Source organism: Panthera pardus, unplaced genomic scaffold (assembly GCF_024362965.1).
Source record: "Panthera pardus isolate Hobbes unplaced genomic scaffold, ASM2436296v1 HiC_scaffold_1, whole genome shotgun sequence".
NCBI lineage: Eukaryota > Metazoa > Chordata > Mammalia > Carnivora > Felidae > Panthera > Panthera pardus.
The window spans coordinates 66791041-66807692 of NW_026526654.1; the positions used below are offsets into that span (position 1 = coordinate 66791041).

The window sequence follows — 16652 nt, forward strand, 5'->3', positions numbered from 1 at the left end:
CATGTGAAGTTAGGCTGCAGGAGGAAATTACGGAAGGAAAGTGCTAAAGCTTCCCTTCCAATCTGGAGATTGTGGAGGAGACTATCAAAAGGGTCGAGAGCATATCATCTCTTTATTCTGAGTAGTAACAAAGATACCAGACTCAGACACCAATTAGAACATTATTCTAACCGTAACTGTTCATGATGATGCTATTAGTAAGTTGAGACCAGAATTAAATATAGCTTAATTTATAAGCTATTATATCATTTCTTTCTCCTGCCATTGCATTTTCCCCAAGTGTGAAAACAGAGCACTCCTAAAAGAGGTTATGTAATAAGAATATAGATTTTACAATGAAAGGACAAATTTATTAAAAAGATGTGCCAGTATTTGTTACATGTGGGTTTGCATTTTATCACTTTTTGTGATACTCCACTGTTGCTATTGATTACTATGATGAAGCAAAACCACTTGGATTGTGAGTACTTTTGACAGAAAACACTTGAATTCTAAATACTTTTTATTTATATACAGAAACCTGAGATCTGAAAAGAGCGTTAGAACATTTTCAGTTGCATATACTCTTGAGTTTACGTATCCAGAAACCTAGACCTGGGAAATTGAGTAACTTTCTCAAACATTTAACACGTGGTTATAGATTTAGAATTGATCTGCGCTCTGGTTGGGGTGGTTTCTATTATTGATTTGGTATCCCATGATCATTTAAAAGGTTTATAGTTGAGGTGCCTGGGTGGCCCAGTTGGTTGAGCATCTGATTTTGGTTTCAGCTCAGGTCATGATCTCGTGGTTTGTGAGATGGAACCTGTGTCAGGCTGACGCTGATGGTCGGGAGCCGGCTTGGGATTCTCTCTCTCTCTCTGCCCATCCCCCTGTGCTCATGCTCTCTCTGTCTCTCAAAAATAAATAAATAAGCTTAAAAACAATAAAAAAGTAAAAGGTTTATAGTTATATGACAGCATTTCTACAAAAATGCCTATATCTTTTTTTTTTTAAAAAAAAGCATTCATGACACTGAAACTAATAATAACATTATTATTATTTAAAATAGTTACTGAGACATTCAGCTTGATAGTGCCATCCTAGCAGTCCTCAGGAAAGGTAAAGTTTTGAATGTAAACTGGAGCATCAGTAGAAATTTGAGTTGAATCCGAAGGAAAAACGCACGTAAAAGTTTTCTGGCAAATTTCCAGCACCAGAAGCACAAGAAGATTGCCATGTCCAGTAGAGAGTTTCAGGAAGAAAGAATGCAAGACTTTCGGAGTTTTTTTCTGTCGCGATTTTAAACATTCGTGAAAAGAAGCTTGCTCCTGTATTTCCCTTAATTAAGAGCATGGGACTTTGCGGTTTGCTCTGGCTTCTCAAATCTCTTTTCCAATGAAACAAAATTCTGCATGTAGAGAAGGAAGGTTGGTACAGGGGCGCTTGGGTGGCTCAGTTGGTTAAGCGTCCACCTCTTGGTCTCAGCCCACGTCATGATCTCAGCTCACGTCATGATCTCCACAGTTTGCAAGATGGACCCTGCATTGGGCTCTGCACTGTCAGCGTGGAGCCTGCTTGGGATTCTCTCTCTCTGTCTCTCTCTCTGTCTCTCCCCTTCTCTCCCTCTCCCCCTCTTTCTCTGGCCTTCCCCTGCTTGTACTTTTTCTCTCTCACACAATAAATAAATAAACTTAAAAAAAAAATTAAAAAACAAGAATGTTGGTAGGAAGTTGTATATGTGTATACATACACAGATACATATACATAAACCCATATATGTATACACACATACATCTGTATATATACACATATGTATATATACATAATCCTATATCTATGTATATACACACAGATTATATATATATGTGTATGGAATTCATTTCTATATATAAAATCAAATAAGCAATGCACTCACATTTCTAAAGCCACAGCCGGATGTACAGTTGCGGGAATCTCCCCCCACACACCTGTCCTCTCAACAAGAAATGCTTTCTCCAGAAACAACTACTTCTACCCGTTTCTTCTGCAGCTTCCAGAGATAATCTATTTATACTTAAACAACTGTGTAAATATTCACTTACAAACACAAATACTGTTTCTGTACCAGGCTTTAAAAAATATATATAATATGTCTGAGAGACTGTACCAGATCAGCACAAATAAAGCTGCTTCATTCATTTTAATGACTGCATAGTATCAGCACTTCATTATGGAATATAATGTTTAATATTCTGTTACACCACATGAAATAGTAACAGTATGTTAATATTGATTGATTTAATTTTAGTTTTATTTATATTTATTAATAGCATATTAATGTATAACCACACACCAATATTTAACTTGCTCTCTATTTTTTGTTCTTTCCTGCCATGCTAAAAAATGTCATTTGCAGTCATATGAGTTTATCTGTAGATGAGAAAGATTTCTAGGTTGAATGAAGTATGTACATTTGTAATCTTGATCGATTTTGCTGACATGTTCTTCATTTACATCATGTCCTCAGCATTATGATGTGTTTATCAAGCTATTTGATATTTACTAGTCTACTAGGTGAAAAATGTCCCATGTAGCTGTGATTTACATTGTTCACATTTGAGTCAGGTTGATCAGTTTTTCATATGCTTAAGAGCCATTTATATTTCCTTTTCCGTGAGCCATCTGTTCATTTCTTTTCCTTCTTTCCTTCTTTCCTTCCTTCCTTCCTTCCTTCCTTCTTTCCTTCCTTCCTTCCTTCTTTCCTTCCTTCCTTCCCTCCTTCCTTCCTTCCCTCCCCCTTCCCTCCCTTTCCCCTCCCTCCTTTCTACCTTCCTTCCTTCCTTCCTTTTTTTTCCAGAGTTTCAAACTTACTACCATTGACTGTAGAAGCTCTTTATATGTATAAAAAATTAGCCTACTGGGTTTATGATTTGTAGGACTTCCCACCATTCCTTGACTGTCATTTATGTTTTTGGTAGAATTTTTGTTTGTTTTAAAATGCCTTAAATTTTGTTATGTGTTGATTCATCAGTCTTGTGTTATGCCATTCATAGGAAGGCTTTCTCCATTCTAAGATCATAAACACAAACTTCCCATGTGTTGTTCTAGTGCTCTTATGGCTTCACTTTTTAAAGGCAATCATTTAATTCATTTAGGATGTATTGAAATAAAAGGAGTGAAATAGGTCATCCTTTGTTTCAGCTGACTATCCAGGTTTCTCAAACTGTTTACTGACCCTACCTCTTTAACCTATTGAATTGAAATGCAACCTTGACTGCACACTTGATTTCCATATATATCTTTGACCTATTTGTAATTTGTTCCCTTGACCTTCTCACCTGCCCATCACACTGCCTTATGATGTATCTGTTAATCCCTAGGGGAGCCGGTGCCCCTTAGAGCGCCTTTTGTTTTGAGAAATACCTTGCTATTTTTGCATTGTTAATTTTACCATATGAACTTTAAAGTCAACTTGTATAATAACCTCAGCAAATCAAAAAGTATATATTGTAGAAGTCTATTTTTTTAATTGGGGATTCATTCCATTATACATGTGTAGCTTAGGGAGAACTGACACTTTTTTTGATGCTGTCTTATTTACTATCAGGGAACATCTTTTCAATTGTAACCTTTCTTTTTTATTGCTTAGTAGCATTTCAAAGTTTTCTTCATATAAACTTTGCATGTTTTGTCAGATTTCCAGATGTTTTACTCTTACAATAAATTAGATTTCTTGTGTTGTATCATTTTGCTAGTGTGTGTGTGTGTGTGTATGTATGTGTGTGTGTAGGCTATTTTTTAGCATATTCATTTTCTACCCTGTACCTTTTTAACATTTGAAATAGCTTTTCTCTTGATATTTTTGGGTTTTCTGGGAAAACAATCATATTATTTGTAAATAATGATAATTCTGTCTTTTTGTTTCCAATTTTGGTTCTTCTTTTCTTTCCTTATCCATGTCAGTGGCTAGTATCTCCTGAACAATAGTAAGTTGTGATAGTGGTAATGATGTATTGTCTTGATTTTACTGGTAATATTTCTAGTAGTTCAAGGTTTAGCCATAAATAAAAGAATTCTCTCTCTCATGCGTGTGTGTGTGTGTGTGTGTGTGTGTGTGTGTGTGTGTGTGTGAGATTATGTAAGAAATAGCCAACTCTTCTTTTATTAAGTGATTGCATTAAGAACAAATATAAATATTCTAAAACAATGTTCTGATTTATGGTGATGATGTTCCACTTGGTAAAGTTGCTAGAGATCACTTGAAATAGGTCAGTTTTATGATATAGAAGATATACTTCAATAAAGTAGTTTTTGAAAAAGAATGTATTCAGTATTTTATCAATACCTGTTAAGTATCTATGGAGGTGATCATAAGCGATTTTGCTTTTACTCTAGTTATATAGTGAATTGTTTAAATAATACAAAATCCTTGTATTCCTAGAATAAATCCCACATAGTTATAGTATGTTAATCTTTTTATGTACTGCTCAATTCTGCTTGCTAATTTTTAAATTTAGGATTTACATCAGTAGTTAGAAGGGAGATTCATAAATAGTTTCTTTTTTGGATACTTGTTAGGTGTTGGTATCAGTACTATACCTTACTATTCAAATAAGTATTTAGAAACTTACCTTCTTTTACCTTGTGTGGAATAGTTTGAATATTAGCATAATTGTCCCTTTAAACCTGCTTAGAATTCACCCCTGAAGCCATCGAGGCCCGTGTTTGTTTATTTATGTTTTTATTTCTTGGCGGGTTAGTCAGGAGGATATCCCTTTGACTTCTATTTCGTAAGAGTATTGACCTGTTTCAATATTCTTTTTTTTTTTTTTAATGGAGTGTGATTCTTTAAGTATATATGATATATTATTTAAGAAACATCTTCCGTTCGTACTGATTGAGTCCTTCCTCAGTCAGCTCAGCCTGCTTGAGATGATTGATGTCGGGTTACAGTTTTCAAGAGTGGTAGTTCTTTTGTTATATTTGGTTATGTCTACAATTCCCATACTTAGACCTTACGGACTATTCCATATTTTTATTGTTGAGATGGTAGTATTGTAAACCATGCTGTGTGTTTACACTGCTCTGTAGACCACCATTAGTAAGGTCTTTGGTATCCTTGGCCAAGAGAGCTCGGTTTTATTGCTGGTCATGTGGCAGGCACAATGCCTGTCCTTAAGAGAGACACCATTGATTTATCTTGGTCTTACACATTGCGGGTACTCAGTGATGCTAGTGAATGAAATACTTGTTTAGTTGTCTGTGTGTGTGTGTTTGCGGAGGTTATAAAAGACATGTTCCAAGAGACAATACATGTTATGAATACAAAACTGAATTAAATAAACTAAATATTAAATATTCAGGTATATTAAGGGATACAGCTTTCATGCTTACCTAGGGGAGAATGACTTTGAAATAATTTTCAGTTGAGGCCTTCTATCTGGCCTATGTTTCCAAATTAATTAAAAAGCTAAAACTGTTGCAGCAATATTTTGGCTTTTCCATATAAATTGGGTAATATGCCAGGAAAAGGAAATCAACCCTGGAGTAACAGAGCTACCAAAAATGACCTAAATTTAGATTATGTTTATTTTAAAACATGTTAAGGAAAAAAAGTATTGATAGTTGATAATTGTATTTGATTGTGTTGAAGATTTATTGACAAAACATTCTTTCCTTTTTTCATAGATTTATCTAAAAACAGACTGGTCGAAGTCCCAATGGAATTGTGCCATTTTGTATCACTGGAAATTCTTAATCTGTATCATAATTGCATCAGAGTCATTCCTGAGGCCATCATTAATCTGCAGATGCTGACTTACTTAAACTTGAGGTAGGTTGTCTATAAAGATTGTAATCAAATTCGCAGAAAAAGAACCCCAAATAATGATGCTTCTATTTCTATCAGGGTTTTTTCTTCTTGGCAATTCCTGATCATCTTTTGAAGTAAATCATACGAGGATTTTTTAAAGAACTACCTTCCATAATAGATTTGTAGTGCCATTCATACTGTTTTTGGTGCTAGACTTCTCTGAATGTCAATATGACAACATACTAGTGTTTAGTTTTTTTACAGTAATTTATATGGCAGCATTTATACCTTTTGTCTCTTTGGTGCTTGGTATATGGTCTTTGGGTATTGGTGTAGTTTTGGGAGGAGGAGGGCTAAAGGAAGCAAAAAAAGAACTTAGAGGTTTTGACCCGTTGGGACCTTGCTGGTTTTTGGGAGTTTTTGTACCTTTGGATTTTCTACTTAGTACTGTCTGAGCCTGTTCCTTTTTGGCCACCTGAGAAAATTCAAGAGCACTGAGCAACTCCAGTAAGATACGAAGTTTGCTGTCTTTGTAACCCCATTCAGTTAGGTCAGCATTTGCTGAGGACAGGCTGGTGGTCTGTGTTGATTCTCTAATTACACACAGCACACTGTCACATATTAATGCCCCTGAGTAGCTCTGAAGTTAAGAAAATAAGCTACTTTAAGGCCTTGGTTTTAGACCTAGTGCTGTGACTATCAGCTGCTCTGGCTAGGTTTTGGCTCTTTGTCTCCTAATTCCTTGACTCATACTGGACCTCAGGAGGGAGACAGAAGCTGTTATATCAAATCTATCTCTGCAAAAAAAGCAAGGTTCCAAAGTGCAAGCCTGAGCAAAGCCTTCACTCATGTCAGTGGCATTATCTTGGTGTGTAAAGAGCAGCACCTGATTAGCAAGGCTTGTGCTGTGTAACAAACATACCAAACTTTAAAGTGCAAAATTCCCAATGAACCAGATATAGCATTAACTTGTGATAGATAATAATGTCAGTTATTTTTTAGTTTTTTTTTTCAGCTGGCCACTGAGAGTTGGGGTCTTCTCTTGCTTTCTTTGCAGTCAGAGTGGGTTTCTGTTGCATTTCATTACATGTGCATATCCTCCTTGGGAGTGAAAAAAAGTCCTACTCATGTTTTTAAGTGGCCTTTACTACTTTTTTGGTAAATGAGATGTAAATTACTATTAGCATAATCTCTAGAGACTCCTGTAGCTTACTTTCAACTTCTCCAGGTTTCTAGTTCATCTGACCATTTTGAGTTTTCTTGAGTGAGACAGTCTAAACTATTTCCGTAACACCAGAATGTTAATTTCCTTGGAATTGCTGGATGGAGCCAACGTAGTGGTGTCTACAGAGTTTGGTTCACTATTTCCCTGAAACATCTGCCCTCTAATTCCAGTCTGCATGGAGGAAATATCCCAAGAGCATATGCAGTTGGTGTGTTCACTTTACTTACCTGTATCTGTCCCGCTGTGGCATTTTCACATCCAGCAGTGCTACATGTAACAAATAAGAAGATTTACCTTTGCATTGTTACACTAAGTCCATATACAATGAGAAACTTTTAGGTATAGATGACATAACTCTTCTGGGATAATATAAACTATAGAATTCTATAAATCTAAAATAATCTAATCTTAACCTTTATATTTTATTTATTTAAAAACTTTTTTTAATGTGTATTTATTTTTTGAGAGGGAAAGAGAGAGACAGAGTGAGTGGGGGAGGGGCAGAGAGAGAGGGAGACACAGAATCTGAAGCAGGTTCCAGGCTCCAAGCTGTCAGCACAGAACCTGATACAGGGCTTGAACTCACAAACTGCGAGATCATCATGACCTGAGCCAATATTGGATGCTTAACCAACTGAGCCACTCAGGCGCCCCTATGTTAGGTTTTAAAAGCATTAATATAATTGGTTTTGGTATGATGATTTTCATGTCGAGCTTAGTTGAGAGTAGAGTAACATTGTTGTCTTCAGATGATAGAAAGGATGTATTGAAGTGTGGATTTCAGAACCTTTAAGGGCAAGAACAGAGTCATTGAGACTGATGATGCTGAAGAGGAACAATGTGGGCATATTGCAGACAGTTTTGTGGTGAACTGCTAGGTAATAGGAAGAAGAAAGAAAGGGGTTGTTGAACACCCAACTCTTTAAGTGTTTTCTATCTGCTTAATTTCTCGTTTGCCTCTATCCTTTTCCCCTTTTATATAGATCACTTTTGTTTTGTGTTGTCTTTCTTTGCTCACATCTCTACGCTTTAATACCTATTCTGTAGTGCTGAATCCTGACTCTTTAAAGGAATTGAGAGCTACATATAGAAAATTAAGAAAAAAAGTATGTCTCTTACTTTTTAGGTGTTGTATCAGGGTATATGAAAACGTAAGTACATCCTCTAAACTCTTTGAAAGCCAGGTCCTGTGTGTGTGTGTGTGTGTGTGTGTGTGTGTGTGTGTGTGTATGCATGCTTGTGTGTGTGTGTGTGTGTGTATATATATATATATATATATACACACATATATATGTAATTATTATATATAATATATATGTAATAATTTTTGATATGTATATGTAATTATTTTTGATACCCTTTTTTAAATTTACTTCACGAGTATAAATGTGTAACATAAAATAACATAGGGAAAGCTTTAAAGTGACCAGGAAGATGGGCCCTTTGTTCAATTATAGAGCCTTTAATTCCCAATTTATTGGGTTTAGTTGGAATAGGTCTTCTAAGAATTGGACCATTTGCAATTGAGTTATTTTTGTGTTTGATAGTGATTTGAGGTACAATGTTGTATTTGCCTAAAAGATTTATTTGTAACTTGTAAAATAGTAGATGACTGTCACATCTGTTTATTTGCAAATATATAATACATAATATTACTTGCAAATATATAATGATGCCTGGAAAATACCAGTGGCATCTAATGAAATCATGATCTCTTCTAAGATGTTGAGTGGCATCATCCACACAATAGTGTAGTCTGTGTGAGTTCTTCTCGTGCTCAGGCTCCTACTCCACTCCTCGCCACCGTCATGCCGCTAACCAGGAAGGCATTTAGAATATTGTGCTTGTGTGGGATCATGATACATGTCCCGTCCACAATATCCAGGATTGGGCACTGTGGCCTTTTCAGTTCCTTTCTACCCCTCATGAAAATCAAGTCAACGAAATAAAATTTATTTCTTTTTGGGTATGGTGAAGGGGCATAGTGGACTCCTGTTGACTTTGGCCTTTGGAAGAGAGGCTGTCAATCTGTGTACTTGAAAAAGGAGCAGGGGACTCAGGAAGCCGCAGACATACTGCGTCGTAGAAGAACTGAGTTGTCTTCGTGCAGTTTTTTTTTTTTTTTCTGTGACAAATGGGGGATTATGCCACAGAAAGAAGCTTATACTCTAGACAGAAGTATATCATCAAATCATGACCTCATCACCAGTCTAGAGGTATCAGGGAAATCTATAAATTTTAGAAAATTAAAGACCAACTGTAAATTGCTTTTAGGCACACACTTAATGCGGACTCTGTCAGCTGTAGCCTGTTCTGACACAACTTTAGCAAATAGGCATGTTCATCAGACTTTACAAATCAGTACCTGAAGCTGCTTTCTCTTCCATAGTGCTTAGGGGTTTTTCCTCGTATTTCTGTGAACTACGAGTAAAGAGCTGTTTAGATAAAATAGTGTAGAGATGTTGCTTTTCAGATTTTCACAGATTGCATGTTTCTATCCTTAAAATTAAACACGGTCTCACTGTATTTTTAATTTTTTCTCTTTTTTAATAAATCACATATAGAACTCACTAGTGCTGTATGTTTTAAAGTAGGAGAGATGCCATATGAAGCTACTTTGCATTGACGGGAAACATCCAAAACTGATCACACCCTGTGGGATATATTGGGCATTTCAGCAGAGGAAACAGCCATAAATATTTGATGGTGATGGTGGTCGGGATGACAATGGAGATGATGGTGGTGGTGGTGGTGGTGGTGGTGCTCCCCGTTGCCTACACAGCTTCTTGGCTGCAGGGATGTCTCAGAGATGTTATCTCTAACTGTCAATGGCTGCTTAGTGCCAGAAACCCAATTCCTGTCTTAGACTAGAGATGGGTGTAATTAGCACATGCAAGATAAAACTCCTCACTGTGAAATACAGTGAAAAACACTTCAGCGTCTTCCCACATGATAGAAATGTCAGACTCGTGGAAAATGCTAATTTATTGCTGTTTATGTAGCCTGTGTTTGAAGTCTCAGGGCTTTTAATCTCTGCGTCTTGGTGTTCACAACAGAAGGTTATGTTAGTTTAGTGTAGGTGCCACTGTGTTTCTTCCTGTTATAAAGTGTCTTAATCCCAGAAATGTGGCCAAGAACAATAAAAACGATCAAGCAAGAGCTGTTCCTATAGAGAACAAACACTTTGAACCTGAGCTACACAGGAAAGCCTTTCAAAGTTTAAACTCTATTTTAAGGTGCTGGAGAGGCTGTTGTTGATTAGACCCATGGAGAAAATGTACCTTAGGAAAATAGAATAACCCGGACTAGCAAAACGCTTGGCAACAGAGGGGTGTTACGAGTCTAAGACTAGGGACTTTAGCTTAAAAGTTTCATCTCAGAGAGGTTCAGGAATAGAAACTGCCAAAAATGGAAGTTCTTTACAGCATTTGATCATATTGCTTCCAGAACTCCTGGTGAGTTGGTTTTACTTTCCGAGGGTGAAACACACACATCAAGAGCTGGCTTCTTCATTAGAAGCCCCCCTGTGTCTATCAGTCTATTTAGGAATAGTTTCTGAGGCATTGCCTGTGAAGGAAAGGGCAGTCTCTTGAACAAAATGTTATCATACCATAAAAGGAATCTGTTTTGGATGCTTTTTCTGAAGCCTGGCATCCTTTTTGGCTGCTAAACAATGTGCAGAAAGAGCCAACTTCCTGATGGCCATATAACCTGTATCCCTACATTCCTTTGGTGGGGCTGGGGGGGGGGGGCGGTTTGGGGAGGTCCTTCTGAGAAATAATCTTTAATCCTAAGAATATCTCACTATCTGAAGGATTTGGAGAAGCATCTTGCGTGCTAAGGTTACCTTAGCACAGATTTTATATTTCGGTTGTGAACTGAATTAATTTTTTATTCCTAAGAATTTTAATTGTATCCCTCGCCTTGCCACTGACATTTCTGAAGGTCTTAACTGTAAGATAGCATTTATTCTTTCTAGAAACTGAGAAAATTGATGGTGTCTTCCTACATTGAAAAAGGGGAGATTTGTTCAGTTCAAGACAAACGTGTATCCCAAATCCTTTTATGAAGGTCTTACTTTATTTTCAAAGGGAAAATGAGCTATTTTGGAACTGACCTTTGGAAGCTAGGCTATGTTTTATCAAATGACAGATCAGCAGGAAGACACCAAAACACAGCAAACCATGTTGGAATTTGGAAGCATTATCTTAAAATTTGAAGATATTTTTTGTAGAATGCTAGAGTTGGAAATGGCCACCAGACTCATCAATAGCACGACCAACAGTGTATGGGTTAAGCCTTGTCTTTTCTAGTGTGCCCACTGGGCATTTGTTTTCAAGGCAGAACCTAGAGACAGTGGTCTCTAAAATTTTTAATATATTTATAAATTGTAGCACCTGTAAAATTCTGTACATTGGCATTGGTAGCTGTCAGGCTTTATTAAGGGTGAATGAGTTAATAGTAGGATATTTCTTACCAGATTCCATTCCTTTTAGTATAGTTCATACTTGGCAAGACTTCCAAAGAGGATTTTTCCATTATACATGTCACCTGATAATAGATGTTGTTTTAGATCAGTGTTTGTATTAAACAGGAACAGAGAGACACAAAAGGGACATTATGGCTTTGATGGCTAGAGCGCTGTCAGAATGTGTTGATTTTGTTTTCAGTTCTGCTTCTGATCTTAATAAAATTTGTAAGATCTTTGTGCTGAAGATTTTCCCTCCGAAAATAGGGTAAATACCTATGGCTAATTCATTATTTAGATGTTTTGTATATAGTAATTCTCAAGGTTTTTTTCTGCAAGTCAAAACGAACAAGGTGTAAATTAATTTATTTTTCTAGCTAGACAGATAAAAACCCTCTGAAACATTGCCATTTTGTCAATATTCAGCTTATTCTGTTTCTTCTAAGAATATTGCAGTTTGCAGTGACAAGTACTGTCATCAAGAAGAGGGAAAGAGAAAAAGAGCGTATACACAAGGAGGAGGGTGTGGGTTTTTGGAATAATCTTCTTCACTGTCATTTGTCATCGTGGCTGTCACCTCTTAATAGCCAAATAGGATTTAGCTGTTGCACCATCATATATGGGTCCTTCAACAACCCTTTACTGTAGACAGGAAATAGGAAAGTGATTTGTCTCCCAGCCACCCTGGTTCATAAATAAAAATAATAGAAATTAGCGGAGTTTATTTTGATGGCATTTATAGTTTGCCTGACATCTTCACCTTTGTTATCTTGTCTAATGCTAACTATGCCCTTTAGGAGTTTCATAGTCTTAAAAATAGTTGCTAGAGAATTGTCCAGGAGACCAACACAAATATTGAGATAAAGGAGGACTTTTGTAATTTTACACATTTCTATTGTATCTGTAGTTGGTTTGCCTTTCAAATTCCTAATACTGTGGATTTGTGTTCCCTTATCCCCCTTTTTTTAGAAGTCTGTCTGTTTTGATTGTGTATTTTTTTGTTGGATCATCTTTTAATTTTAGTGACCAATGTTTTTGGGTTTTTATCTTCTATTTCATTAGTTTCTGATTTTTATCTGTCATAATTCCATCTATTTTCTTATATGTTTTTTTTTTTTTCTAATTTCTAGAGTTTAGGGTATGTCATTCATTAATCTCATAGGAGCATTTAAGGTTATGAATTTCCCTGTATGTAGCGCTTTAGCTGAGTCCTATAAGTTGTGATGTGTGGGATTTTTTAAATCACTCTTAAAACCTTTCTAATTTTCAATATTACTTCTTTGACCCATGCATTTGCTATAGAGTAGATTCTTCAAGTTACCTTCTATAATTGATTTTTAATGTTACCGCGCCGTGTTTAGAAAATATTTTCTCTGATGTTGATTCTCTACCTTGGTTGAGATTTGCTTTGTAGCCTGTGTGTAGTTAATTTTGTAAGTATTCTGAAAGTATGTATGTCCTCCAAGTGTTGTATGTGGATTCTAGTAAATCCATTAAGTATGCAGCTCATCTTGTCTTTACCCTAACACGTTTTGCCTGTTTAATATATATCTGTTACTGAGAGATGCGCTTTAAGCAAAATAGGATGATTGTGGATCTGTTGGTTTTTACCCCTGTAATTCCATCAATTCTTAATAGATGTATTTTAAGACCAAGTTATAGGCCAGGTATTTTGAGCCCAAGTTCCAAAGTGTATGTCTTTCTTACAAACTGCAAGTTTTATCATTGTGTAGTGATTCACTTTATCCCTAAAACACTTTTTTTTTTGACTTACAGTCTATTGTATATGAAATTAATAGTTACGTCTTAGCTTTCTTTAGGTGTCTTTTGCTCACATACATGTTTTCACTTCCTCATTTTCAACCTTTCAACCTTAGTTTAGGTACGTATGTATGTGGATTTATATTTTTCTTCTTACTTTGTATTTTGTTTATCAAGATTATCTTTGCTTCTTTTTCCCTGCCCTTTCCTAGCTTCTATTGAATATTCCAAGTTTTGTTTATTCCAGTTTTTTTCTCTCTCTGGTTTAGAAGTTTGTCATTATATCTTTATACATTTAATTGAAAGGTTACCTATAAATTGCAAAAGCCTAAAGATCTAAAGGTAAAAAATGCCTCTCTCATCCTCCCCAAATTGATAACATTCACAGAAAGCTTTAATGGCAAGCACTCCTCTGCAAATGTATATTATTTTTATTCTATATTTTAGGTCCCTCTTGCTTTTTACCTTGATTTGAGTGAACTGATGCTTATTTGCACTTATCTGTATTTTTTACCAGATTCTCTGCTTTTTCATCTCACTCTTTTTAGGATGAATCTCTTTGTTTATAGCATGCGTTCTTAAGAAGTTTCTTTAGTGATAATGTTTGTGGTAAATACAGTCTTTTTTCTGAAATGTCTTTTCACCTCATTGTTGAAGGAAGGTTCAGTTCTTGGGATAAAACTTCAGGCTGTATTAGTGTAAAGTTTTAAGTTACAGTTCTTTTCTGTTATATTTCAGAGATGCTGTGTTTTCTGGCTTCTGTTTTGCTATAGAGAAATCCTTTGCTAATCCACATGATTTAGGCTTGTAGAGAATTTTTATGTTTTTCCTTTTGATTTCTCCCCCTAACTTCTTATCTTTGTTGCTCTCTATTTTTTGCTATGTTATGTATAGCTCTATCTTGATTTACCTAGCTATAAACTTTGTTTTGCTCTCTGAGCCTGAAGATTCATGTATTTCATCATTGTCTTTGTCTTTTTTCATATTGCCCCTCCTCCATTTTTCTATTATTTCTGCCTACTTTGGGTACTCCCTATTGGTTAACTTAGCTCTTTCATTCTTTCTCACTTCTTAAATTTGGGATAGTTTTCAAATAAAAAAAGTGTTTAAACATATTGAGAGTGGAAGGACAGTACTACTTTGAAAGCAGGAAAAAACTGTAGTATTGTGGGATCCTTAATGGAAAAGAGTCTCAGTGACTGGAATGTGTAGTGAAAAAACTCTGTATTGTGGCTTCTTAGTGAGATCTGATGCCCTCTCTTACCCTTGTAATAGTATACTTTGTTGGTTGGCTAAAAACGAACTTTGACTTGATACCGAATTTCTATGAGTTAAGTCATTTTATTATAAAATTAGATGAGAACAAGTCTTGAAGCCTTTGCCTCATTAAATTGGAGTGTGCAAGAATTTGACTTCTTAATCTTCAGTCCTTTCTTTGTTGGATTCTGCCTAGTTAGCATCATCCGTACCTTCTTCCCTGCTGTTTTAACATGAAGGTCAGATGGAATTAGGGCTTTTTAAAAAAATATATAATTTACTGTCAAATTGGCTAACATACAGTGTGTAAAGTGTGCTCTTGGTTTTTGGTGGATTCCCATGATTCATTGCTTACATACAACAGCCAGTGCTCATCCCAACAAGTGCTCTCCTCAATGCCCATCACCCATTTCCCCCCTCTCCCCCACTGTACCCCCATCCACCCTCAGTTTGTTCTCTGTATTTAAGAGTCTCTTATGGTTTGCCTTCCTCCATCTCTGTTTGTAACTATTTTTTCCCCTTCCCTTTCCTCATGGTCTTCTGTTAAGTTTCTCAAGATCCACATATGAGTGAAAATATATGTCTTTCTTTCTCTGACTGACTTATTTCACTCAGCTTAATACCTTCCAGTTCCATCCACGTTGCTACAAATGGCAGGATTTCATTCTTTCTTATCGCCAAGTAGTATTCCATTGTATACATAAACCACATCTTCTTTATCCATTCATCAATTGATGGGCATTTAGGCTCTTTCCTTAATTTGGCTATTGTTGAAAGTGCTGCTATAAACATTGGGGTACCTGTGCCCCTATGCATCAGCACTCCTGTATCCCTTGGGTAAATTCCTAGTAGTGCTATTGCTGGGTCATAGGATAGTTCCATTTTTACCTTTTTGAGGAACCTCCACACGTTTTCCAGAGCGGCTGCACCAGTTTGCATTCCCAGTACAAGAAGGTTCCTATTTCTCTGCATCCTCGCCAGCACCTGTAGTTTCCTGATTTGTTCATTTTAGCCACTCTGACCAGTGTGAGGTGATGTCTCAGTGTGGCTTTGATTTGTATTTCTCTGATGATGAGTGACGTTGAGCATCTTGTCATGTGTCTGTTGACCATCTGGATGTCTTCTTTGGAAAAGTGTCTATTCATGTCTTCTGCCCATTTCTTCACTAGATTATTTGTTTTTTGGGTGTTGAGTTTGGTAAGTTCTTTATAGATTTTGGATACTAAACCTTTATCCTTTATGGCATTTGCAAATCTGTCACCCCGTTGATCGCCAGCATTGATTCGGCTGATCTGGCTGGCTAGGCGGGTGTCTCCTTCCTTCCTCACCCCTCCATGTGCGTCCCTCCCAAAGCTGCACACTGGATCAAAGAGGACAACCTTCTCTGATAGAGGAGGACCGTTCTTTGGTCAAGGGTATGTGAGTAGCTGCGTTCCCCTGCTAGAACCTCCAAACAAGGAATTAGGGCTTTTTATTTATTTATTTTTATTTTTTTATTTTATTTAATTAATTAATTAATTATTTATTTATTTATTTATTTATTTATTTTTTAATATATGAAATTTATTGTCAAACTGGTTTCCATACAACACCCAGTGCTCATCCCAACAGGTGCCATCCTCAATGCCCATCACCCACCCTCCCCTCCCTCCCACCCCCCATCAACCCTCAGTTTGTTCTCAGTTTTTAACAGTCTCTTATGCTTTGGTTCTCTCCCACTCTAACCTCTTTTTTTTTTTTTTGAATTAGGGCTTTTTAAAGGTGAGTGGGTTTTGACTGCAGTCTGGAGGTGTGAGGGCCAGTCCAGGGCTTCGCTTTGGTTTCCTTGCTGTTCTTATTTGCTTGTTAGTAACAATGATAGTAACAGGACAAATAAAAAATTTTTTTATAAGAGTTGCTTTTGAGGAAAAAGACAGTCTTGGTTTTCTCAGCTTCCCAATTCAAATCTAAATGTATTGATTCATTTTCTTTTTTTTTTTTTTTAAATTTTTTTTTTAACGTTTGTTTATTTTTGAGACAGAGAGAGACACAGCATGAACGGGGGAGGGGCAGAGAGAGAGGGAGACACAGAATTGGAAGCAGGTTCCAGGCTCTGAGCCATCAGCCCAGAGCCGACGCGGGGCTCGAATTCGCGGACCGCGATATCGTGACCTGAGCTGAAGTCAGAC

At 36.5% G+C, this 16652-nt stretch overlaps 1 protein-coding gene across 4 annotated transcripts in view; it reads left to right on the forward strand.

The window, feature by feature from the left end:
• LRCH1 (leucine rich repeats and calponin homology domain containing 1) overlaps positions 1–16652 on the forward strand; it is a 201007-nt gene that overhangs the window by 93962 nt on the left and 90393 nt on the right. For all 4 annotated transcript variants that reach the window (XM_053899447.1, XM_053899455.1, XM_053899452.1 and 1 more), the window contains exon 2: positions 5650–5794. In XM_053899447.1, the coding sequence (XP_053755422.1) occupies positions 5650–5794 (145 nt within the window). The remainder of the gene's footprint in view (positions 1–5649; positions 5795–16652) is intronic.